We start from the raw sequence: 24,749 nt of genomic DNA on the forward strand, positions 1-24,749 counted from the left end.
GAGCACAGTACAGATGGCCTACTGATAGCCCGTCATAATTTATGTGAAATATCCCAAAAATGTTGAACCCCGCCAACCCTGCAGATAGACAGTGGTCAAGGTATAAACAAAACAAAGTTTAATCGGGTTTTTCACTCCCAGGAGGCTGTGTGGGAGTGGGAGTGGGGGAGTCCACTATGCCTATGGGGAATTAGGAAAAGTCCTTTACCTAGCAACTGGTGCACAGTGGAATTCACTTTCAAGCTTTATCTAACTTACTTTCAGTGTTTGTTGCCCCGTGTTACTATGGCTGAATGTTGAGCAACGGCTACGGAGATGCCAAGGAGATGCTGTGCTTTATATCTGGCTTTAACCCCCCCTCCCCATTCCTATCCAATCCAGTATGACTGAACTCTAGCTCTAGCCAGAGGGCTCTACCCAGTTCATACACATTAATTGTGGATGGTGTTTACCTCTGAGCACCAGCATTGTCCACACAATAGATGATTACAATACAGTGTGTGATTGATTGGACATGGGTCTCACGCTCAGACACAAACACGCACTGTCGTTCGCACACCTGTGACGCCGACACTGCGGGAAAAGAGGAGTGCTTCCGCTGTGTCCCAGACCACTTCCCCCCCCCCCCCCTTCATCTCCCACCACCATGCCTTCTGGGGGGCTCTGGTTTCACAAAGGCCCCTTCCGACCGCAGATGAACGCCGTGGCTCTGTGCGAGCTTTTAAAACCCTTTTAAAAAACGTCCTCACGTTCCCTTCTTCGTCTCACTTCTCTAACGCATGAGCAGCAGTGGAGGGGGAGGTCTGCTGCTCAGTTAAGGGTTGAGGTCACGATGGGATGAGGGGGCGAAGAAACCTTTGATATGGTCTCGTTCCATTTCTATTTCATATGGAACGATAAGACGTGCTTGAGCGACCACATGGACATGAACTGTCCCGGTAAGCCTGTTGAACATGCATTGTTCTTTGTAGTGCAGCATTAAAAGCTAATGCAGGATGTAATCTGAGAACTAAAGTGGATTGGGGCGTGAGGTGGTTGAGTGCGGGGGGGGGGCGATCGTGGGTAGGTTAGGGTTATGTGTATCTGTGTCCGTGTTTGGGAGGGGGCAGGGGGGGGACGTAGGGAGCACAGGTGTAAGCAGCAGGGGCAAACAGCAGGGCCATTGTCCCCCCCCACAGACACACACACACACACACAAAACACACAGTGCAGCAAGTGTGGGCCAGCATTCAGCCATATGTGAGAACAGGATATTGGCTGTTGCATCAATCTGATCACCTTTGCAGCCCGGCGCTACTATCTTCAGCAAATAAGCCCCCCCCCCCCCCTCCCACTCCCCGGGAAAACACAAACAAAAAAACACAAGAACATGTTGATCCAGCTATGTTTGGGTCCTGGCATGAGAAAGTCGTTCCATGGGCCATATCAGATGTGCTGCTCCCTGGTGCGGTTGATGGTGGGGGGGGCGGGCTGGGGAGGGGGATTAAGAGGCAGGTTCGCGGTACATGCGGAGGAATTGCAAATGACCGGCGTAAGCCACGTTCACCATGGACAGGTCACTATTTAAGGACAGATAACGATCGCTCCATTTCCATTTATGCTGCCGTAGAACAGCCAGAAACCACTCAGCGCTGACACTTCACATCACTTAGAAGCCACAGACACGGCAGCTGGATTTGTTTGCAAATCAACTTACAAGAGAGACATCATTGTATATCTTATGCTTACCAATGTGTGTATGTAGTAATGAGCATGTTTGTGGTAATGTGGCCATGGTGTGTGTATTGAGGAAGCTCGAGGGCATGTGTGACCCTACGTGTTGAGTTGTAATGTAAACCCACCATGTGTGCTTGCAGTGTGGCCATTTGTATTTCAAAAGACTAAAGGGACCCTTGCTGGAAACGTTTATTGACAGCTGAGTCTGAGATTAATCTCCCGTGCTTTCAAAGTTGAGCCTCTTATACTCTACTGGGTTTTCATCATTTGTTTGTCTTTTATAGCTGTATATGTTTTGTCAGTCACAATACAACCCTGTGGACCCTCTCACAATTTTGAATGTTAGCGTGGCTTTTCTTCTACAAACACACGTAGGAAATTCGATTCCTTCACTCTGTTAAAAAAATAATCAGGTCCTCCGGTGATGCTGTATTTCAACGACGCAAAAGACTGCTCAAGAACATCCATCCATTATCTGTAACCGTTTACGCTGGTCGGGGTCGTGGGGAGGAAGGAGCCAATCCCAGCTGACATTGGCGCGAGGGCAAGGTTCAACCTGCACAGGTCACCAGGCTATCGTAGGACTGACACGCAGACACAGACAACATTTTACATCCACAACTACGAGCAACTTGGAGTCATCAATCTCCCTAAAGCACATGAAGCCGGAGAACCCGGAGACGCTTCCTTTTGGACCTGACAGAGGTCCTCCAGAGCCACACGTGACATAATGCAGCTGTAGGATGCTAGGACATTACTACTCTTTACTGGATGAGTACATCGGTTTGAGTTTAATAGAAATAGGATTTATTTAATGCAATTTGTATGTAAATATTTACTAAAAAACTTTTTCAAATATATATAATGCGTAAAATGCTTATGCAATGTTGGCTTGTGCGAAAGTCAACTTGTTCAGAGTAAGCTTTGCTCATGAGGACACAATGCCAAAGATTAAGGCTTTAGACTCCAAATGTGTAACTGACAATAGCTGTAAAAGCACACATTTTATCTGCAATATCACCGATTTAAAAAGAGAGCATGAGTAAGATCCAGATGTTTAAACTACTTTAGTTCGGTGATACTTGAAAGCATCTCACATTCTGAAGGCAATGACTTCATCTGACAGAAACAAAAAGCAGTTTGGAGGACATATTAACATTTTTGGATATTAACGTCAAGACCTCATACAAAAAGTTGTAGCTTAAAAAGCTTATTTAAATAAGTTTGTTGTGGGGACTTGAAACTATGGTGAGTCTTTATTAGAGCACTTTGACCTTTGACCTCGCTCCTGCACACACAAAAAGAAATTTTTCCATTATTAAACCACCTCTTACTTCTCTCCTCTTTCGTTCTGCATGTGAACCAAAAGTCCTGATGCAGGAAGCAAAGGCAGAATAGATGCATCGCAGCGTTCATTCAACACCTTATCACAACATTATCTCAGCATTCCGATGCCCTGAGCTGGAACAAGCTCATCTCAGACGACGCCTCCGGTGTTTTTTTTATTGGAGATACAGGTCACACTGGAGTGGCAGATGTTCCCGTTTGCTCACCCAAGTAGAATGACCTGCTCCTTCAGGCACCTCCTTCCTCTCCTCCTTCCATATCGCGTAACTGCCAGCCCAGAGGCCTTTGTGGACGTTTGGGGAAGCGCAGACGAAAGAGCAAAAGAAGGCAGAGCTTAGAATAAAGTCAAAGTGGATTCCTGGAGGGGCTGAGGAGGAGGGACCCGAGGCTGTGGAGAGCCTCCATTGAATGCCACCTGTTGATTCAGTTCCAGATGACCCTACTGGGCTCCCTGGTATCAGATGGGATGCAAAGAGGGAGGAAATGGAGAGCTGCTTTGACAAGGACTGTGTGAAAATGAGCTTTTACGTTCACGTCTTTTTTGGCGGCAACCTACCCTGTTCGGTTGGTCAAACATGAGATCACAAGTAGTTTTAACGGACTGAAAGTCTACAGCCATGCTTACCAGTCCTTCTATGGTTGCTTATTTAAAGACTAAATCAATTTTAGCATTCCATACAATAGACACAAAAAAAAACATCTTTCTGGGGGGGGGGGGGGGGGGGTTGTGGCCTTCCGCCCAAATTGAATATCATTCAAACTCATTCGAGCAGCTGTGTCAGAAAGTCAGGCACATCCACCCAAATGTCCTTCCTCCTCCTGCAGTTACACAAATAGTGAATCTTAAGGTGTTCCCAGGTCAGAGGGGACATCCCTGGTTGTGGTCTCGTCCAAGTGTGATCACCTAAAATGGTTCCTATTGACGGAAAGAAGACAAATTCCAAAGCCCCCTCTGGACCTCGGAGGTCCTCGCTCTATAGAGGGAACAGATTTTTTTCTGGTTGTAACCAATACAACATTCTTTCAGTCATTACGCAAAGCTCACACAAGTGAGGGTTGGATTTTAAATTAGCTGGTAATTTGAGAGCCTTCAATCTTTAGTTCAATCTCACGCCGCAATGTTGACATCATAGCACAGGTTCATGGTTAAGATTAGTCTTCATCTACAGAATTCAAGAGTCACACCACAGAAATAAATCCAGAAAAATCCAGCAAAGTGGAAAATAAACTAGGGAAAAAAGCAAGTAACAAGTGAATATTCGTCTCTTACTGTGTACACAGTTACTTACAATGAAACACAGTCCGTTTGAGCGTGTTCTCAGCTGCGTCGGGCAAATCAAGGATCCTCCACCGACTAAATCTAAAATTGCTGCTCTCGGTCCAGCTGACTAAGTATAATCTGCACTTAACTTGTCTAAAAATGTCCGCAGATGTTGAAGCTGTGGTAGGTAAGTTTAAAGATCAACTGTAAGATAAATACGCGTAGTTTCCGCTCCCCTTGTTCCTCCGCCCTCCTGCCAGTGGCAATTAGCAACAGGTGATTGACAACACGGAACGGCTTTCATGGTTCACTGTTGATTCTCCTGGGTCAGATCCCCACGCCGAACAACTTCATTTAAAAGCAAACAGAGGACTGTCAACTGTGGCCAGACTCACACAGTACAACGTTGGCTGAGCTCACACAAACATATCAACCTGCCTGCATGTCTCAGTCTGCCCTTTGGACATTTTAACAGACGCCGCCAACGGTAATAAAAAATAAAACCGCACACGCTTCAGTTGATGTGTCGAGGATGATTCACACATTTCTTAATGCGTCATTTACGCTCTTTGTAAATCCCGCAAATCTCTGTCGTGACTGCAGTTAATCTCCAACTGCTGCCAAAGTCTAAAGAGACTGCAGTCCGTTGTTGGTCACACTCTCTTGATTATTGTATACACATTATCTCGCAGTTGTAGCTGTCAGCGCTGCTTGGTCCCTGGATATGTTTAGAGGCTTCTGAGCCGCACCCACCCACCAACAGAGAAGCCATATCAGCAGCACCTGTCGTGTTGGTAGGAGACCACCTCCCCGCGGTGGTTTGTGGTTTGCAGAGGTAGGCATGTAAAGCATGTCTGACTCCGACACCGAGTAACAAAGTGCTGTTATCCCAGAGAAAGTGCTGGGACAGCTGCGTGTGTGTCCTCCCGGACTGCATGTGTATTTTAGGAGCTCAATCTCCTTCTTGTGCATGACGTTTAAATATAATTGTTAACACATAAGTCTTACTGAAACAGAAGGCATTGATGGTTATAGTAAAAAGAATGTGTATATATGACTGCCCAGACGGTATTGCCCAAACAATCAGATTAGCAGTCAAGTATTGTACTTGAGGTTTACTCCATTTATTGCTACGACGTTTGATGGAAAACAAAAAAAATCAGTGGTAAAGAGTAAGGCTATTTAAAATGTTGAAATTTAAGTTCTAACATACAAAAAATTTATGTTGACAATGGATCATCCATAGTTGTGTTTCATTTGAAAGCAAGAATAATTACACAATCCTGCTTTTTTTTCAGCAAAAGAGATCTGAGGAACCCAGTTCTCCAGACTAAGGAAACCTCTTGGCCTTTTTTTTCCTTTTAGTGTTAAAACAATAATTGGAAGTAAGGGTTAAATTGCTCGATTAGTTTATTTAATTTTCTGAAAGGATTGTGATCCTTTGTGATGATTCACAATAACCGTTTTGAAGGGATTCCATTTCCTCCAATCGAACTAGAAACCAATTAATCCGATGTCGATAAGGCAGTATGTAAGTAGTAAAGTAGTAGTGAAATTACATTGTTTTGAAATGTCATCATTGATTCATGTCAACACTAATATGATGGCTCCAAACAGACATTACTATGGCACACTACATATTAATAATATAGGAAACAGTCTATTCTATACGGACTATTATTAAAAGGCTCTAGCGTGTGATATGGAGAGGTGGGGTTTTATTTTGATTGAATGAAAAGAGTTGGCTTCTTCACCATTACATTAATGAGAACATGAATGCGTAGCAAGCCCCACTTTAGCGAAAAACATATGTTGCCCTAGTCAAACAGTCAGAGATAGAAGCTGTAGAGATACATCCCTACAGCTGACTGTAGAGATGCAGAACTACCAGTAGTAGCAGTACTAATAGTACCCTTGGTCGGAGGGTTTTGTCGTATTGGGTAAATACTTTTTTCAGTTTCCACTTTGCAAAAGTACAAAATTCCTGTGGTAAACCTCTAATAATAATATTCATATTCATATCCACATCTTGGTTTGCCAACGAGAATGAAAATATAGTTGTAATGAAAAAGAAAAAGCAGAGTTGTGTTTGTGTTGGTAGCTCCAACATGGCAGGATATGACATGGTAGCACTTCATTTTATTGTTCACAGAAGATTTCAAGGTGGTGCCATGCAACTGCCGACTTTGAACCTTTTGCAACCGTAAACATGCACCTAAAATGACCTTCCAGATGGCAAAATGGCTACGAACACACATGGCGCCCGCTTTCCCTTGCAGCGCACTGTCACTTGCCTGCAGCTGCTGCATCCACAGCCCGTCGAGTGTGGGAATGCAGGGGCGTGCGCGCGTGCTTGCTAATGTGCATGCATGTGTGAGCAGGTATACGGTGCCGTCAGACGCACTCGTGTAGCAGCCTGCTACTTTGCCGCGCTCGAGACGCGGGGGGGGGATAGGGGGGGGGGGCGGCGGCTGGTGGACGTGGTTCAGCGGGCCGTTTCGCATCGCAGCTGTTTGTGGAATGGCGGCTGGTTTCATTTGGGTGCCTGAGAGATGCCGAGAGCCTGCCGCTGCTTGTTGGGCCTCGTTCCCCAAACACCAAACACCACAGTGAACCTTTCTCTGACAATTGCGAGGGCGGTGACGTGGGCGTGGGATGGAAATTGAACTGAAACTGATCTTGGTAAAAAGGCTCAATATTCAAGGTGCTTTTTTGATGCTCTCTGTAACTCGGGCCCGATCCTGTCGAGGTATGACCAGCCGCGCCGACCGCTTTAAAATCACCAAACCGTTAACAAAGTTAACAGACGTGGCTCATGCCCCAGCAGAACCTGATCTCACTGAGTCAGCTAGTGTGTTCCACTGCTCGTGGTCGGTAAGGTAATCAGTAAGATGTATCGTCTGTGAGAAATGTAAAAGTATGTCTGTACCAAATCCATCAAATTAAACGACTAAAAAAATTGGAATGGCTTCATGGTGGCAGCAAAGGATTGTTCAGGGGACAGTTAAATCATTTTGATTCTCCCTCTGATGAGCACAAAGGGCTGCACAAAGGCACACAGCCAGGCTAATAACACTGACTATGGCATTACTGATTTCTCTATAGGTTTAAGGGTACTTAAAAAAAAGTGATTCCACTCATATCACAAAGGAATTATTTCCTCACATGCCCAGTTGTTGCCGTGGAGGATAGTTTCAGTTTCACCTGATGAGGTTTTGAGGTATCAATCTGTAAGATTTCTTCCACCACCCAAATAAAATGGAGCCTAATGGAATTGCAGTTTCAGACATCAAAGCGATGAAGAGTGACAGATGATAATATGAGCAGCAACATGTCATTCCTAAAAAGGTGTCCTGGGTACTCTGGACAATGCATCACTCATGGGCCGACAGTTTTCTTTTGAACTGAATACATCATTTGAGCTAAAGTGAGTAAGAAAGCAGAGCCCATGACGACTGAGACACAAGTCGGTTAAGTAGAAAGTATTTAACTCTAACTTCATGTGAAAAAACAGACACTTACATCATATTTCAAGAGTAAAACAGGAACTTTTATAATACCTTTCAATGGCGAGAGCTATTGTAGAGCCAGCATCTGCTAACCATCAGTGGGACTGCACCTTAAGGCAGCTCCCATGGTGGAGGCAGTTTTAAATGGTCCAGATGTAATTTGCAGGGTCGGGCGTGATCTGCTCCCCTCTGTGCGGGGACAGCTATGTGCACAGATTAAGAAGTCAAATATAACAAAAGGGTTAAAAAACGATGTGCTCAGTGGTTAACTCCTCCCATAATGCAGCTTGTGCATCCAAACGCTAAACGTTCCAAAACCACGTTTTTGATACTTTGAGGGTAGAGATGTTTTTCTAGTTGTCCCAGTAGTGTCACTAAGTTCCGTGTTAACTATATTATGCATTTGTTGGCTCTACTCTGAGTAACTTAGTCGATACCTGGTTGACAAATGTTTTGGTTGATTTTCACTTCAAGGTTTACCTTAAATTGCAAGAAGTGTTTGATTTAGAAGACTATATATATTTATTCAATCAAAGTATGTGCTCATTGCAAATGCACTACTTACAGAGTAATAATCTATACATGGTTTTAAGACAAACCAGTGCACTATTGAAAGTTGTGGTGCCGGCTTTTATTATTAGGATTACGTAAATACGGACCAAATTGTCTGCTTTATTAAATGTAAGCACGTTGTAGTGTTTCTTCTTGACACAGCTCTTTACTGGTCACTTTAAGCGACAAAGATTTGCACACTCGGCAGGAAATGTGGATTAAAATGAATATCAGTGGTTGTCCGAGCTCAGGAATATGAAAGTGATTTCAAAAAAGGGACACAAGGGACACAATTAAATCTGTAAAATATTCAATAAAAACCTTTACAAACTACCTTCAAAATATGCATATATTCAACTATTATTACTTTCGGAGGCACAGTGTTCTAGTTTACAACTTGAAAGGCCACAGAGTCTTTCCCTAAGACATAAATCTAAGTGAAACTAGACTTTGGTGCCTAAATCTATGGTGAGGCCACAGATTTCCATAAATCATAACATGGTTGAGGTTTGAGTGCAGCACTGAAATTCTCGTGAACAGCTTAGAGCTTGTAAGGTTCCAAAAAACGAGCAATGCAGAGACTGAACAATTATCTGTGCAACAAGCACAAATAGAACGGCGATGGAAAGAAGAGCTGCAGAGGAATCCAGATTGTCCCCGTTAAGAGCCTTCCTTTGTGTATTATCTCTTCCTTAATTCCCCCCTTTTGCATTTTCCAGAAAATTCCAAACCGCATCGTTTTCTCCGTGCAGGCAGAGCGAGCTGAACAATCAACACATCCTGACTGGCATAATACCCCTTTGTACTCCCCCACCCTCATTCTGGAAACCTTTAAAAATGAGTAAGGCGCAAGCACACACTGCTTTCAAACCTACACCCACTTCAAGTGAGCCGTGTCCAGTTGGGCCGGCCGAGCAACCCGAGGCACAATGGGAAGTCTCTCACAATCATTCATTCTGACTGACAGATTGGTTTCTGGAGGCGGAGGGTGGTTAAATCCAGACTAGATGGAGGGTGAAAAAAAAGAAGATAACTACCAAGTCTGTCTTTTATTATCCCTAAAAAGTGTAGGAACCACAAATCAACTTCACATCTCCCTAGAGCCAGATTCTGCCCCAAACCCCGCCGCTCCTGGGAGGAGGGAATGGAACAAGAAACGCTCAATGTCCGACTGTAATGGTGACCGTAGGGCTCCAGTTTAACGTCACTCATCTGTACTCTACAATGTGTGCTTGTTTTGTATTTCGAAATGCTTTTGTGTACCATAAAAACAACAGCCATCACTGATGCATTGGGGTTCTGTTCGGGTTTAATGCGACTCCACCGATGGTGGCAACGCGCAAAAGCTGAGCTCTGGGAAGGCTGTGGCATCGCTATAAAGAAACAGACCGTTTTAAACAAACAAGAGAAAATGAAAATCAATGAAGAAAGCCCTACATCATCTCTATTCCAAACGTCCTTCACCCTGTTACCTAGAATACTTCTCATAATTATGTGTGCACACAAATGTTTTGGGTGCGCCCAGTTTCTGTTTCAGCAGCGGAAACATTGATTAAGGTACTCTGTCTGTAGGAGACCCATACAAGCCATTGGCACACTTGAAATAATTCAAATAACCAATGTATGAATGTGCAGAACGGATAAAAAACCTGTATGAGTCACATCCACGCGGTGTATCCGTCTAACGATATCCAAAAGCACCAAAGGAAGCAAGTGAGAAATAAAGCTGATTTCAGAGGAAGGTGTTGTGATTATGAGGCTTGAGTCACCAGGGTGGGGCCTGTCCACACCTAATGTATACTGTGACCCCATCGGTCACTGGATGTTGCAGGTCATTTCATTCTATTCAGTGTTTGTCCAACGCTGACCGTTCATATTCAGCTTGGAGAAGCAGGTAAAATCCTTTGTGTTGCATGACAACTTATTTTGCAAGAAGAAAAATTTAATTTCTTACATTAAGGAGTGTGAAAAAAAGTCCTAAATCAATTGGAATTTTACTGAGAGCGCTTTTAAAGCATCACCAGATTTGATAGTGTGTATTAATCTACATGACGTTGCCTCGTGTTTACACTGATTGCATTGGTTGAGTGTAACACCTCAGATGCCATGTTATCGAGGTATTCGTTTTCCCCTACACTTTATATTTGCGCTCTTGTAGCATTTACACTCAGGCTACAGACAGTCACATTATCCCAACAGATCCTTCTTTTGGAAGAGACCATTTGAGGAGTTTCTGTAATCTTGCCCAAAATGCGACGATGACCTCCATTTTCATGGAATATACAGGCTTTCTGCTAAAGGCTTTAATAAACAGTAAGCCTGCAAGCTTTAGAGAAACCAGAATGTCTGGGTTCTTGGCAAGAATTTGTCACATTTAACCTTTTGAAATAACTGAAAAGAAATTATTATTTCCCACAAGCCCACGGTGGTTGTGGGGTAAATGCCTTTAGCTTCCCAGCGCTGTGGCAAGCTATAGAAGACCAAATACTGAAAACAAAATAGACAGCTGAGATTACAGCAAAAAAATGACAGAACCTTGCATTGCTGTGCTTGAAATTGTGAATGGGAGCTGTAGTGTTTTGAAGGTTAACAATTTGACATGACGAAACCCACAAGGGGTTCATATTCTAATAGCAGGTGCAGTGCCAGATATTCATTGTTTTTGGAATTGGGATAGTTAATCTCTTTTACATTTCAGAAAAACTGATAGCAGAAACTTTTAATGAGAGATTTTCCACAGTTAAAGAAGATAGTAGAATGGGACAGCGGTACCAGTGGGGCACGCGCACTAACGTTCACTCAATATCTTTACGTTGCTTATAGTCTTTTGCTGCTACATTAATGTTCGCAATATTGCCTACAGGACCTTGAAGAGAGAGAAAACATTTTGTAATTCAAAGTTGTTATTCTATCCATTGTTTGTATCTGAACCGTATGAAACAAATAAATCATTTTCTTTTGACAGACCAATAAAAAACAATTAGCTAGGTTAACTGGCTAATCTCTCTAACATAAACAATATTTCAAATTTACCTGATTGGTTGAACCTGTTTTGCAAATTTTAATTTTAAATTCCCTCAGCTCTTTTAACAGCTTAAGAGGTGTCTTTTGAATAAATTAAGCATCACGACACATTGTCCCTTTAAGACAAGTCAAAGCATCAATGATTAGCACAAAGAAATATTATGTTAACTTTTTGGAAAGTAGAAGGCACAAAGATGAAATGAGTATCGACGGTGTATAGAAGTAAAATAGATCATACAAGAAGTGAAACAGTGACAGAAAGAAACAGTGGCACACGAAGGAGGGAGTGTCCGCAAAAGAGTTCACACGATTCAAAATGTTTCCAAATGTCTAATAAGCTGGAACAAATGACAACACCTCTGTAAGTTTTCCCTGCTGCTGTCGGCTCAGTTGATCCAAAATATTTCAAGAAGTTACCACGTCAGGTTTAGAGCTTACAACTTTGCAGAGAAGAACGCTGCTGCTCCTTGGGAACGTTTTTAATGGTGACATCACTGTTTCCTCTGGTTATCAAAGTTAAGGTTGAGAGAAAAGCAGCGTGGCATCCATCTGTGAAGCAGGAGTTAATTTTTAAAATGCTTCCTGTTACTCTCAGGCACCCTTTCTGTGAGCTTAGTCATAAATGGATTGATAACTGGTAAATGCCTCCTCAGAAGCATGCGTGTGCACATTCTGGTCTACAGGGTCTTTCCAGTGTTCGCCATGACTGTCTCGAGGCCACATTCCAACACTCTGCAGCAATGGGATCAAAGTAAGCAGTATAGTTTTATTCAAATTATCTCTTTTACCAGGTTTATTATTTGCTCTATTTAAGGACATCCAGTCCAAACACCATGGAATGGAATGCATGGAGCTCAATGGCAAAATTGCACAAACAAGAAAACAAGCACTTATCAGGGTCTGGAAATGCAACCGCTGGATTTTCAACATTTTTTACATTTTGTTGCTAAAATTGGACTTTCAAGATGTCGTCTTGTGGTAAAGAACTGAAGAGGAGAACCGCTCAGAGGTCTACTTTAAGGGTTCCCCCTCGATTTTGCTTCATTGCTCAAAGGCAGAGCCTGTAATTTTTGAAGAAGTAACAACGTGCAGGAAATCATCTGGAAATTCACAAGTCTTCGCTGTCCCAACCTGAGATACTTCTTCACACGATGCAAACAGGGCGTCATTTAAAATTCCAAGTGTTGGCCTGCCCGGGCTATAAATGACTTATGCCTCACCTCTTCTTCATACTCCTTTATTTTCCAGTGTGCGCATAATAACAACATGAGAGCGAAAATGAGAAAAAGCCCGGTTATGGCTCACTTTACCCTCCTTTGGTGGCTCAATGACCATCTTATGCTTTTGCAGCTGGCATTCCTGTGTCATCCTTTTTTATGGGAAGTCCTGACCAATTGGATCCGCCTTCTGGAATGAAGATAGAAAATAGAGGTCCATAATTCGTTACATGCAGTTGTTTTGTACCGAAAAGAACTTCTGATAACTATTGTTGAGAAGTTTACTTTGAATTAAATACGGTTAGTTGGTCTCTCACAGGCATTGTAAGGAACACAAATAGTGAAAGATCCTGCAGCCCTGACCCCCCAAAATGTTTCCAAATATAATTCCAATCACCACTAAATGCCCAAAGAGCTTACACTGAGGAAGCTGTCGGCTAGTTCCCTTGGACCTTGGAAACCTTCATGTTCAAACCATGGTTTTAACCCTAACCCTAGTTTAAGTTTTGATATTTTATAAATGTTTAACAGGGCTGAAATTACATTCTTCTGCACACTAGTTACTCTACCATGTAGATGTAATATTTTAAAATAAGAGTAAAGAGTGAATGCATTACGCGCAACGAGACAGCAAACTCTAACACCTAAAGTAGAATACTCACTGACAAAGGCAGAAATATTTAGCCATAAAAAAAGTCCTTCAAAACTTCCACAGTAGTAGAGAACAGTTAAACCTAAAGTCTTACTCGCTGCAAAAACTCCTACAAGTCTACCAAAGACAATCATATTACTATATTAGTTATTTTAGGTGAATTCAAACGACAATTGACTTTTGTGTTGCAGCAATGAAGTTAGGCAAATACTGACATCTTCTGACTGCTGAATGGACTGCAGCACTGATGAAGAATGATGTGGTTTTATTTAAACTGTTGCAAAACTTGTGGCTTCCAGACAATAAACGGATTAGTTTGCAGATCATAGATGACTATGATTCAAGTGTGCTTTGTTTAAAACCCAAACCAGATTCTGGATGAATATTTCTTTCCCAACAGTGCTTCAAAATAACTTCAGTTTCTGAAAGCAAATCACAAAACCACAAACCAAGAGTGACAGACCATTTAATGATCTTTGCAAGTAAGTTAAACAACCATTTATTTTACAGTTTAAAATGTCCTCATGGAGGAACAGCAAATACACTCAAAATTAAGATCAAAAGACAGTTTTCATACTAATCACCGTTTTAAGTATTTTTTTTTCTTCTCATTTGTTTATGAAACATTATAAGTGCCTTCAACATAACCATAAGAGTATTCCGCTCGCAGTCATAGAAATATTTACAACACAAAACTGACAAGCTCGATTTTACTTTCAGCATCGGTTTCACACATCTCAGCTCCTGTCCCTCTCAGACTGCTTTGCTTTGTACCACAAAACAAACAAAGTGACCCTTAAGACATACAATTATGAAGGGAAAAATACACAAGAGCACAGATTAAGGACATTAGTATTTACAGCTCGGCTCAACACAGTTAAGGAGAGGGATGGAAACAGATGATCAACACATCCAATAGCGGCATGATGTCAAGTTTAAGATACATTCTTTTCTTACGATTTCTGTTTACTCTTTAAGATTTGAAATAAAGCATGCTATAGCACATCTGTTATGAAGTCATGGCCTTTATGACCTCAGGATGCAGTCCCTTATATGTGACTGGGTGATTTTCAGACAGGAGGGGGCAGTAAAGGACCCTAATGGGGAGAAGGACAACAGGAATCCCAACAGAAAAGTAACCCAGACAGTACAATGGTTCCTTCAAAATGAGGATACGACTTCAGAATGTAAAAGCACTGTAGTAACAGAGTTGGGGTGATGAACAATACCAAGAAAAAGGAATCAAGTTTGCCCTCTGAGTGGCAAAATACAAAGTCACATATGAAAATAGGTTCTGATCAAATTTTGTTTACATTGCGTGTGTAGATTGTTTGCAAAAGACTTTTCTGGCACAGAATCAATTTAAAAAAATATTTTTTCTTGAATATTCATAGTGAATCATGTACAGATCCTTCTCACCATTCCTCTTCTTGCCGCTGCCCAGAGGGAAGAAAATACAAAGAAAAGAAAAACAAAATTTGATGAGTTTTGTAAAATAATTCACTTGGTCTTTCCACAATCCTTCAGTCTTTAAATATTTATAATATTTACAATTTTGCATTTGTCCACAATACCCTTAGACTTAAAGAAAAAAGAAAAATACTTTATGTAGTCTCCTGTTGAGGCATTAAGTGTAGCTGTACAACTCTTTCGAGTTCCTGGGGTAGGGAACACTTCGGGATGGAGATTCGTGTCCGGAAATGTTGTAAAACTTGGCTGATGGTGAAGGAGTGAAAAAGCAGTGTGATTGATCAAGCTGAAATAATCCATGACCAGCCATGATTTTCTTTCATCTTGCACAAGCAGGGCTAATCACAAAAGTCATTTCATAATATTTATCATTTTATAATCAAGTCTGTACAGAGTTCACAATTTATTTCCTCAACGTAGTGCAATGACTTCCCATTTGTTTCTCTTTAAAAAAACTATCACAATCACTTTTATGAAGGTAAAAAATATCCGATAGGAAGGCCTCAATCCATAGCTTTACATGTGCTATGAATAAGGAAAGGCTGCACAACACCTCCAAAATTGGCAAAAATGACATGATAAATCAAAAATGATCATCAAAAATCCTGTTTGATCCTTCAGTTCCTCCTCTGTAGAGGTATAGTTTTTGGAATTCAATGTAATTGAGGGGACTTAAGGACTTGGTGGAGGATTGGTGAGTGCATACCAAACAACTCAAAATAAATAAATATGAAGCAATTCCAGCTCATCAAACTGGACAGTTCGAGGGCTGGTGTTGTCTTTGCTCAGGAAAGATGAAGGTAATTATACAGAGGCAATGACGATCATGAGGTGAGGGGAAATGCTGGAGATGCTGTTGAGAAGGTCCGGGGCTAGGCGCGAAAGGTGGCTCTCCGAAAATTCACACGGCGGGAAAATCTGCACCACATAAGCCGGCTGCGAATCAGAAACAACACGATGAGACATGACCTTCAGGACTTTTAAACAAAGGCAAAATGAAACAAAAGAAAAACAGAAAAAGATGTAGCACCAAATGTTTAAACAAATGCATACCTGGTTAGAGCCAGGGTTGGGCACATTGATAATTCCAGCTGCCTGTTTGGCTTGCAGGTAGGTGATGAAGCCACTAGTCAGGGCTTGGGTTTGATCAAGGACATCTTCTTGGTCTCGACCACACGGTAGTGCCAGTAGCAAACAGTAGTCATTGTCCACCTGCCATGAATGATAAGTCTTTTTTATAAATGTAAACATAAAAGCACATCCCACAGGGTGTTAATCAGGTTATTGGCAGAAAATCCCTACATTTGCGTTAACAATCTTTACTTCATCATACTTGTTAAATGTATGTATATGTGGTGTAAACTTTAGTAGCCAACATTTTATAGGTAAGAAAAACCAAATATACTCACAGTCATTCTGCGTGCCACACTGTCCAACTGGGAAGCCTCAAGCCTCATCCTCTGGACTATGCGTAGCAGAGGACCTCCCTCTGTGGGTGGCAGGGAGCGCTGGGCCAGTACGGTGTTGCCAGAGACAAAGTGCAGCTGGACGGCAGCCTGGTCGTTCTTCAGTGCCAACAGGCCTTGCCATACAATAGGATATTTCTGTACAACAAAATCAGAAAATGGGTTTAAACCAATTCCCTCTTTGGTATGGTCTTCAAAAATAATTCCATTTTGCTGATCAATCTGTCTTTATACCGTCATAAGCTGCACCATATCAACGGAACGATGTCCCGAATGTTCAAGCTTAGCATCCGGCCGTGAGTGCAGAGAACTTGATGGGGTTACTGCTGGCATAGGTGATGCCAGGAAGGCTGTAGTGCCTTTCTGTAGAGATAGATTCGGCTTAGGAGTAAGACTCATGGGGGACGTCATGGGAGACAGGTATGAGGGGGAGACTGTATCTCGTGATATTCGGGAAATGTGTGAGAGTTCTGGAGAGGTAGCACGGTGGAGATGGGAACTCTCAGGTTTGGAACCATTTCCTCCCCCATGTGGCTGAGACATTTTACCTCTGGGACCGATCTCAGGTTCGGGGGGGACCTGATTAACAACATAAGAAGTAAAAAGAGTAATGCATATGTTGATTGTGCACATGGATATGAATAATGAAATACAATTATTATAAAATACAAAATGTAAATATCAAAAGCATATCAAGTGACCTGTGAAGATGGAACGCCTTGGTTAGCCAGGTTGTGTCCCGATGAAGGATGCCCTGGAAACTGGGAAGGAAAGCTGCGCATTTCACGATATACCGTGAAGGAGCCTGCGCCTCCTGGATGCATTAATTGAACACCATGTGAGTGAGGAGATACCAGGACAGGAGAAGATGCGTGGACTCCCTTGATTCTACTTTCGTTGGTAGGTGGATGTATCAGCTTTCCTTCTGATGGTTTGTGAGATTCTTTTGCAGAGAGGTCAATGATCTTTCCCACTATTGGACTCTTTGAGGGCCCAGAAATGTTGCTTGAAGACGTTCCGCTTTCTGAGGGGCGTGACTGTCTAGCCTCTACAGCGACCTGCTCTCCCAGCTGCTGCTGCACGAGGATGCGTTGGTGCATGTCCCTGTACTGGTCCATGCGTATGCTTGGATGGAGCCCTCTGTGATCACTGTGAAGCCTCATCGCTTCTGATTGGAGCTGAGGCACTGAAGATCTACTATGGACTTGGTTAAAGTGTCTGGGGTCGTCATCACTTACACTGCTGCCCCCAATGCCTGATACTGAACCCTGAGGACTTGAATGGGACTGCAGTACCAAATCCCGGATGACATTAGACTGAGGTGTGTTTGAGTGCTGTAGAGGCCCTTGGTGGGAAGAAGACAGGGAGTCACCGCGACTTCCATAATTTATCCCGGATATAGGTGAGGAGTTCCGTCTCGCTTCATGAGCCATTGCCTGAGTGACACTGTGAGGTTGAATTATGACAGTGGACTGCTCCGGGAGCGGGTGATGCATACTAGAATGATATGTAGATATGCTGTGACCTAGAACGACAGATGTACCTCTGGGAGAACTGCTTGGGGGACCGGCTTTGACAAAGTGGGAAGGGGAGTGAACGGCTGTTCGTGGGGAATGGGGTTCTTGCTTTAGGTGTAGCGCTGACCGATCAGTTGGAATGCTCGGGCTGGGGCTCATGCGGGTTCCAGATAGTGACGGGTGGTGGGGATTCATGACTGGGCTATGAGTAGACTGCTGAACAGCTTTCCCAATGTCCACCTTTTTCGGTAGAGGTTCAGATCCGAGTCCTCTCTTGACATGCTGCTGCTGTATCACAGCTTGGTTGTACATCAAGACTTGTGGAGAACTAACTGGCTGTTGGTACATCTTCACAACCCCACCTTGGGACGCAGTGTGATACGGGGCTTCAGATGTGTCACACCCAATACCCTCCTGCTTCATACTGGATATGACAGGTTGAGAGTTATAGGACTGGCCTGTCAAGAGAACCCCTGTGTGCCCATAAGCTGTTGGAGTTGGGTTCACTTTAGGGGTAGGGGACTGGGATGATGTGATGAGTGAGTCTTGCTTTGTGGAAGATTTGGACACAGATTGCTGAAATTCTATATCACCAGCACTCGCTGGAGGGATTTGACTAATTTTGGCTCTCATCCTATGAGGTCCCTCGGTTTTCTGACCAGAATAACTCAAAACAACAACACCCTCTGATGTATTGACCCTTAGGCCAGGACTAGAGCCTGTACTGTAGGGAGTGGCCTCAACAACAGAGCGCCCTCTTGTCGCATCTTCAACAATATCCATGGCATGGTAGCGATTATTCTCGTTAGAGTTTGATCTAAATTTTTGCTTGGGAATAGACAGACCAATGCTACGATTGCTTAGAGAAATTCGTGGGGTTTCCTCTGTATCATAAGGCATAGGAATCCGACTGATTACGGAGGTAGCGGGAGAAATAACTGTATGCTGGATCTTCTCTCCACAGTTCTGCTGGGACTCTGTCAGTGGAAAGGGTTTGTGGTGTATGGGCTGGGAGGGTAAAGGTGATCTCTCCTCTGGGTATAACTGCCTCGTACCTGCTCTATCAGAGGGACTTTCATTCTCTGACATTCGTGAACGTTCTGACAATACAGAGGTCACCGTAGTGGTAGGCATGGAATTGCTGTTTGATGCCGAAACATATTTAGGTTCCATTAGGATTTTTCTTAAGGTACTAGAACTAGGGTCAACATCGGATGCCTTAGTGTCAGGAGGCATTGGGGGATTTGTTGATGGGGTTCCAAGTGCAATTGATGCTGCTGGAGAAGAAGTTACCACCGTAACATGGCACGAAGGGGCAACACGGATTCTACTTTCTTCAGTTCTAGGAGGCCAGCCAGGCGAAAGCGTCATTTTAGCGGGCCGCAGTAGGGGTACACTGGTGTGAGATACAGGTTTTGGGTGGGCAGGGGCAAAAATAGGGGTAGATGGCTCTTGTGTTGGGGAAACCTTTTTACTGCAGGATATGTTGCTTGTGGAAGAATGAAAGGCAGATTCTTTGGGTACAGGCTGTTCAACTTCAGGCTGCTCTGCCTCTTTGGGCGTGTCTACTGTCATAGCACTTGTAACATCCCGTCTACATGTGGCAACAGCAGTCGCCACAGAAGTGGCTGCAGTGACCCCAGCTGTAACAGAGGCTTCTTTTGAATTAGTGATTTCTGTGTCTTCTGGGATCGATTCTGGTAACTTGACCGGGGAGGATCCAGGTTGTGAAACCTTGTCAGCAGTATCCCCTTTCTTATTAGCTGCACCTTTGCGACCTCTTGACTTCTTTGGGGTTTTGGCTCTGACTCTGCCTTTTTTCTTGGGCGTTTCGGGTACAGGGGCATCCTCAGCTTTCTTAGAATCTGCCATTAGCACCTTTGGGGTGGGTGTCAAAGGACCATCATCTGAGTCTGCAGCAAGAATATTATTGATCACCATGTGTGTTTCAGGATCCATTATCTCATTTGAGGAGGATGATGTCACTGATTCAGGGGTAGGCATAAGACCAGTGTAAGTAGGAGGAGCTGTGAAACTCTCTGCATCTGCACACATTTCTTCAGCTGTAATGGAATCAATGGCGGCTGCAAGTTCAGTTTCGCTAGAAGGATTAGCTCGCTTCTCTTCAACCTCAGCCTCTGGCTCCACTCTGATAGGAGGTAATGTGGTAGGTGGCTCTGCTGGTGGTACTTTGTATGGTCGAGGAGGATGCTCTACAGAAAGTTTGGCAATATTTTCCACTGCCTGCTCTAGTTCCATCTGCCGCGCTAAGAGAGCTGCCGGATCTAAAAGGAGTTCAGGCTCTGATATGTTGTCATCCTCTTCCTGTGTGTCAAGTTCTTTTGATTCTTTTGGATAGCATATGATCTCTGTTTCCTTATTCTCCTTCACTATCGTCTTGGTTTTTGTGATGTTGGGAGCGTCAAATGAATCAAGGTCATCGTCCCCCGAACGTAGTAAACCTTTTACATCATCAACGCTTACACGGATCTCAAGATTTTTTAAGCTGTGGGATTTATCTTCAGTGACCTGCTTGGTATTTCTTTTCAGCCTTGGTGTTTTCATTTTTAAATTCTTCTCGGGCTGTTGTCTACTCTCAGAGGGGGTGGTGTCTACCTTTTCAAAATCCCCAACAGTAGATTTCTTTCCACCAGAATCTATTAAGTTTTTCTCCTTTCTGTGCACTTTTGAGCTTTCGTTTTCCACCTTTTCGGAGAGCTTCAAAAACAATTCTGAATCAGATTTAGGATTAATTTCTGACTCATCAAGACTCGTCAGATCAGCTTCTTCAGCCTGCACTGTCATGGTCCCACACTGTTTCTCAATTCTGCCTCCTTTCTTGTTAACTGGAGCAGGGGATGTCATTTGTGTTTGTTGCACTTTCTGGGTGCGGGGTGAGCGCCATCCCTCAGAGGCTTTCACAACATCTACAGTAGTGGAGTTCTCTTTAACCTCTGTGCTTTCTTCCACCATTTTCAATTGGTCCCCCTTAACCGGGGATGCATCTTCACCTCGTTTGGCTGCTCTTTTAGGTGGCCGTCCTCGCCTTGTATTGGCATGTGGAATAGGAACATCTTGCAGTATTGGTTCTTTATCTACACTGCGTTTGCGCATGGAGCGTGCTGACTCAACCCCCTCTTTACCAGCTTGGTCATCCTCATGTAACGTGGCATAGACTGATCTTACATTCCTGCGACGTGTTCTGCCATGAATCAAATTAGACTCAAGGTTTTGCTCCGAATCTGATGCAGGAATTGGTGACTTGGATGTGGCTTTAGACTCAAAGGAAGCTTTTGGTACTTCTGCCCGAGGAGATGAGGCCCTTTTGAGTTTTTCTCTGTCAATACGTTCACTCTTTCGTGTTGGTGGTTTCTCACTTTGGGCAGGTTGGGAAGTACGTATTACTGAGAGTGGTCTTGCCCTTTTACTCTTGGGCTGTCTGCGATTTGGTAATGGTTTTATTTCAGTCTCAAGGTCTGGCATATATGCCTCACTATTTGTCTCAGGTTTCTGAGACCCTTCAGAGTGATTGGTTTCATGATTTTCTAATTTAGGTTCTTTTTTAATGACTGTTTTTTCTTCAGTCTGTTCTTTTTCTTCAGAACCACTTAGGCAATCACCAGTAGTGGGAAGATCATCTTCCACAAGAGGTTTCTGTTCCATTACCAAATTATCTACAATTTTTGTTTTGGGTTCTATTAACTCTTCTTTTATTTCTGTAACATTGTCTGGCCCCAAAAGGACAGCTGGAGGGGCTGTGGTGAGCTTTGGAGCTTCTGGTTTAAAGCCTTCCATTGTAAAAGAATGCAACGGAGATGCCTCAGAAACTGGCTCTACTTTTTCTTCTGTGATAAATGATACAGGTTGATCCAACAATGGAGTTAAACATTCTTTCTTTTCTGGGGAAGACATGTCTTTAGGAGAAAAAGAAAATGGCGAGAGTAACTTGGATAATGGGGGGCTAGCTGATTTGTGATCAACCTTCCGTACTGTCTTGGATTCGTTATCAAACGGCCCATTATCAATATTCTGTCCTTCATCTATTTTAATCTCTCCCACTATAGAATCATTCTCAGAATCAGGTGAAGAAGGGTCTTTGTCTTTTTGTTGTTGAAGCTCCAAAAAACGACTATGGAAAAGCACTATAGGCTCTGATGGCATGTCACCTACTCCAGGTTCAGGCTGGGCCGCAGTAGCACCCGGCTCAGCAAAAGGCCCACCAACTCCAGTCTCTAAATCTGGATCTTTACGTTCAAGATGCTGCAAACGGCGGGAGTCCTGTTCAAAGATGGAGCTGTGCAGGAAGCGAGAGGCAAACAGGGCATGTCGTTCTTGGTCCTGGGGCTTAAGCTCCTCTTTTTTATCATGCAGCTTTTCAACAGAGTCAGTACGAATCTTTTTTTTTTTCATATACCAAGAAGGAATAGGTCGAGGTGCCAGCTCTACTTTGTCCTTATCTGAACAGCTGTGGGAGGTTGGAAAACGTGAGGGGAGAAAGGACCAATTATCTTCCCTGGAGGAATACAGTGTCTTAGCTCTTTCAAGGAGTGCTTTGGTATCCGGGGTTATAGTTTTATCCAATGCAAAAGAATAAAACTTATTCTTTTCCAATGAGCCTGAAAGCTGCAGATCAGTCATCCTCTCATCACGTTCCCTAAGGACAAAAGACAAAGAACTGTTGGACTTGGGAGATATGTTTTTGTTTTCTCCGTCCTCATCTGAATCCGATTGCACTTCTCCAGGTTCCAAATCTTGGCCGAGGCGTTTGCGGATGTTTTCACATTTTGCTATATCACCCGGGAAAGCCATATCCATTCTAAGGGAATCAGACTTTATCCTTCTTTCCCAGTGGTGCATCAACTCCTCATCACAGTCAAGTAAGGTTGTCTTAAGCTTTGGGAGCTCAGTGTCTGAAGACTGAAAATGTCTCAATCCCAAAGTGGTTTCTTGTGTTGGCGATTTTCTGTCTTTGTTTATAACTGACACAGAAATCTGGGCAGTGTCCTCTTCCTCATTCGCACAAAAGTGACCATGTCCTATTGAGGTTGTTATACTTTGATAAATGTCTTCATTCAATTTTTGGGAATTTGGAAAGTTGTGCTCTCTTTTGGCTGTGACTATTTCAAAGCCTAAATTCTCAAGTTTCTTTCTTTTACTGGAAGACAATTCATCATTGACTATATCCTGGATTGATTTTGGAACCTCATGTATGATGTGGTCTTTTCCAAAGTCATGCATGAGATTACTTGCTTGGTTTTCCAATTTGACTGATTTCTCAGGATTGCCAAGCTCAGGTAGGAGCCATTTACTCTGTTCAATTTGTTTCGTGCAAACATTTTGGTCAATGTGCACAATGTGTTCATCTCTTTCATTTGAGCGACTGCATTTGCCTCTCCCTGGTTCATTTTCAGAAAAAAACTGTTTCTGTTCTTTTAATTCATCCAAATGAAAGCCACCATCATGTAATATCTTTGTGAGAGTGGAGGCGTTTTCATTTTTTGATCCAGTTAAATCCATTTTAAAGTAGGGTGACTCCAACTGATCATTAGAAACTTCCGGCAGCTCCTTTAGCCGGGTCTGCTGCTCCAGAGAAAAGCTTACAGAGTTGATTTCACAGTCTCGTCCATCTTTAGGACTGGTAACTGAAAGCATTCGGACACATTTATCCTTGTGGTGCTCCTTCTTATGTGTCCCTTTAATACAAAGATTCTTATCCAGGTCGGTTTCCTTAGCATTGTTCCATAGTTTATGAAGTCCAGGTTTAACAACCTCTTCCTCACTAGTTCTCTTCTGTTTTTCAGTTTTCCCGGAGACTTCGAAGCGCCTTTTCCTTGCAGCTAAACGGTCGATATCTACAGAAATACAACTGTCAAATCCAATTTCAGACTTGCCGTGTTTTTTGGATTTCATTTTAGCATTCTTTTCAATAACCTGCACCAAACTGTGCATATTTTTGTCTCTTGGCACTTTTACATGTTTAGCTATATCACTTTTTGATGGTTGTGAGCAGAATGGAGGACTCCTTTGGTCCGCTGAAGGTGATGCTAATCTAGGACTGTCACTGCCACCCCTCGGAATTGGTTTCTCTTGGACAGATTGACCAATTAGTTTTCCTTCTTTTTCTTTCACACGTGTTAATTGCACAACACAAGGAAGAAGATCTAACCTCCCTTTGCTCGAGCCTTCCTTTGGAATTTTAATGCTTTTACTTCGAAGGACTGACTCAGGGCTACCAACTTGTTCAAGTTCAGGTTCTGGTTCTATCTCACATGCCTGGATAATTGGGGATGCAACTTTTAGCTTCTTAAGCCTCTGCTTCTCACTTTTGTCTTTCTCTCCTCGATCTTTACGTCCAGCCCGCTTCTCCTTTTCAACCAAATTCCCTCTTTCAACTTCAAAAACTCGATCCTTCTCAAGCTTTTCAGTTTTATTGTACCTTTCAGTGCGTGCCTTTTCAGGTTTTTCAAATCTGGGTGGGGAGATTGAACTGCAGCTTCCACTTCTTTCAGAAGATTGGCAACAAATACGATGCTCTGTATCACTTGGTATCCTCTCAGAGAGCGCAGGAGATGCAGTAGGGCTGGCAGGACGACGAGAGGCAACGTGAGATGGGCTTTGGCTATGCTCAATGGTCCTCCGCCCATGATCGCGCCCACGGTCTGTTTCATAGCGCTCCCTCTCTCTTTCACGCTCCCGTTGCAGATAGCTGTATTTGCGAATGTCCTGCTCATAAGGGTCAGCTCTGTATTCTCGATATTCACGGGGGTCTTCAAAGTATTGTGGATCATAGTAATCTCCCTGATATGGGTCCCATTCAGTATAGAACTCCCGATTCCTGGCAGGGTACTTGCGACGTGGATCTTCAGTATATGTTCCTGGTGTTCGTACATTATCGTAATACTGCCTTTCTGCTTGAAACTCATATTGAGTTCGTCGATCATCCCTGCCAAGAAATAAATCCCAAAAAATCAAGATATACTTTACTCACACTTTGGTATCAAAATGGTTGTTACTTAAG

At 43.2% G+C, this 24,749-nt stretch overlaps 1 protein-coding gene across 6 annotated transcripts in view; it reads right to left on the reverse strand.

Annotated features, from left to right (window-relative positions):
- Nucleotides 1–13,727: 13,727 nt before the first annotated feature.
- The window catches only part of spen (spen family transcriptional repressor), a 28,875-nt gene continuing 17,853 nt past the window's right edge, over nt 13,728–24,749 (reverse strand). For 5 of the 6 annotated variants that reach the window (XM_062563490.1, XM_062563483.1, XM_062563487.1 and 2 more), the window contains 5 exons: nt 16,916–24,674; nt 16,449–16,793; nt 16,158–16,352; nt 15,802–15,978; nt 13,728–15,684 (listed from right to left, as the gene is read on the reverse strand). In XM_062563490.1, the coding sequence (XP_062419474.1) occupies nt 15,553–15,684; nt 15,802–15,978; nt 16,158–16,352; nt 16,449–16,793; nt 16,916–24,674 (8,608 nt within the window). In that variant the 3' untranslated portion in view covers nt 13,728–15,552. The remainder of the gene's footprint in view (nt 15,685–15,801; nt 15,979–16,157; nt 16,353–16,448; nt 16,794–16,915; nt 24,675–24,749) is intronic. The other variant, XM_037481174.2, reaches the window with a different exon arrangement.

Source organism: Pungitius pungitius, chromosome 1, assembly GCF_949316345.1.
Source record: "Pungitius pungitius chromosome 1, fPunPun2.1, whole genome shotgun sequence".
NCBI classification, from domain to species: domain Eukaryota; kingdom Metazoa; phylum Chordata; class Actinopteri; order Perciformes; family Gasterosteidae; genus Pungitius; species Pungitius pungitius.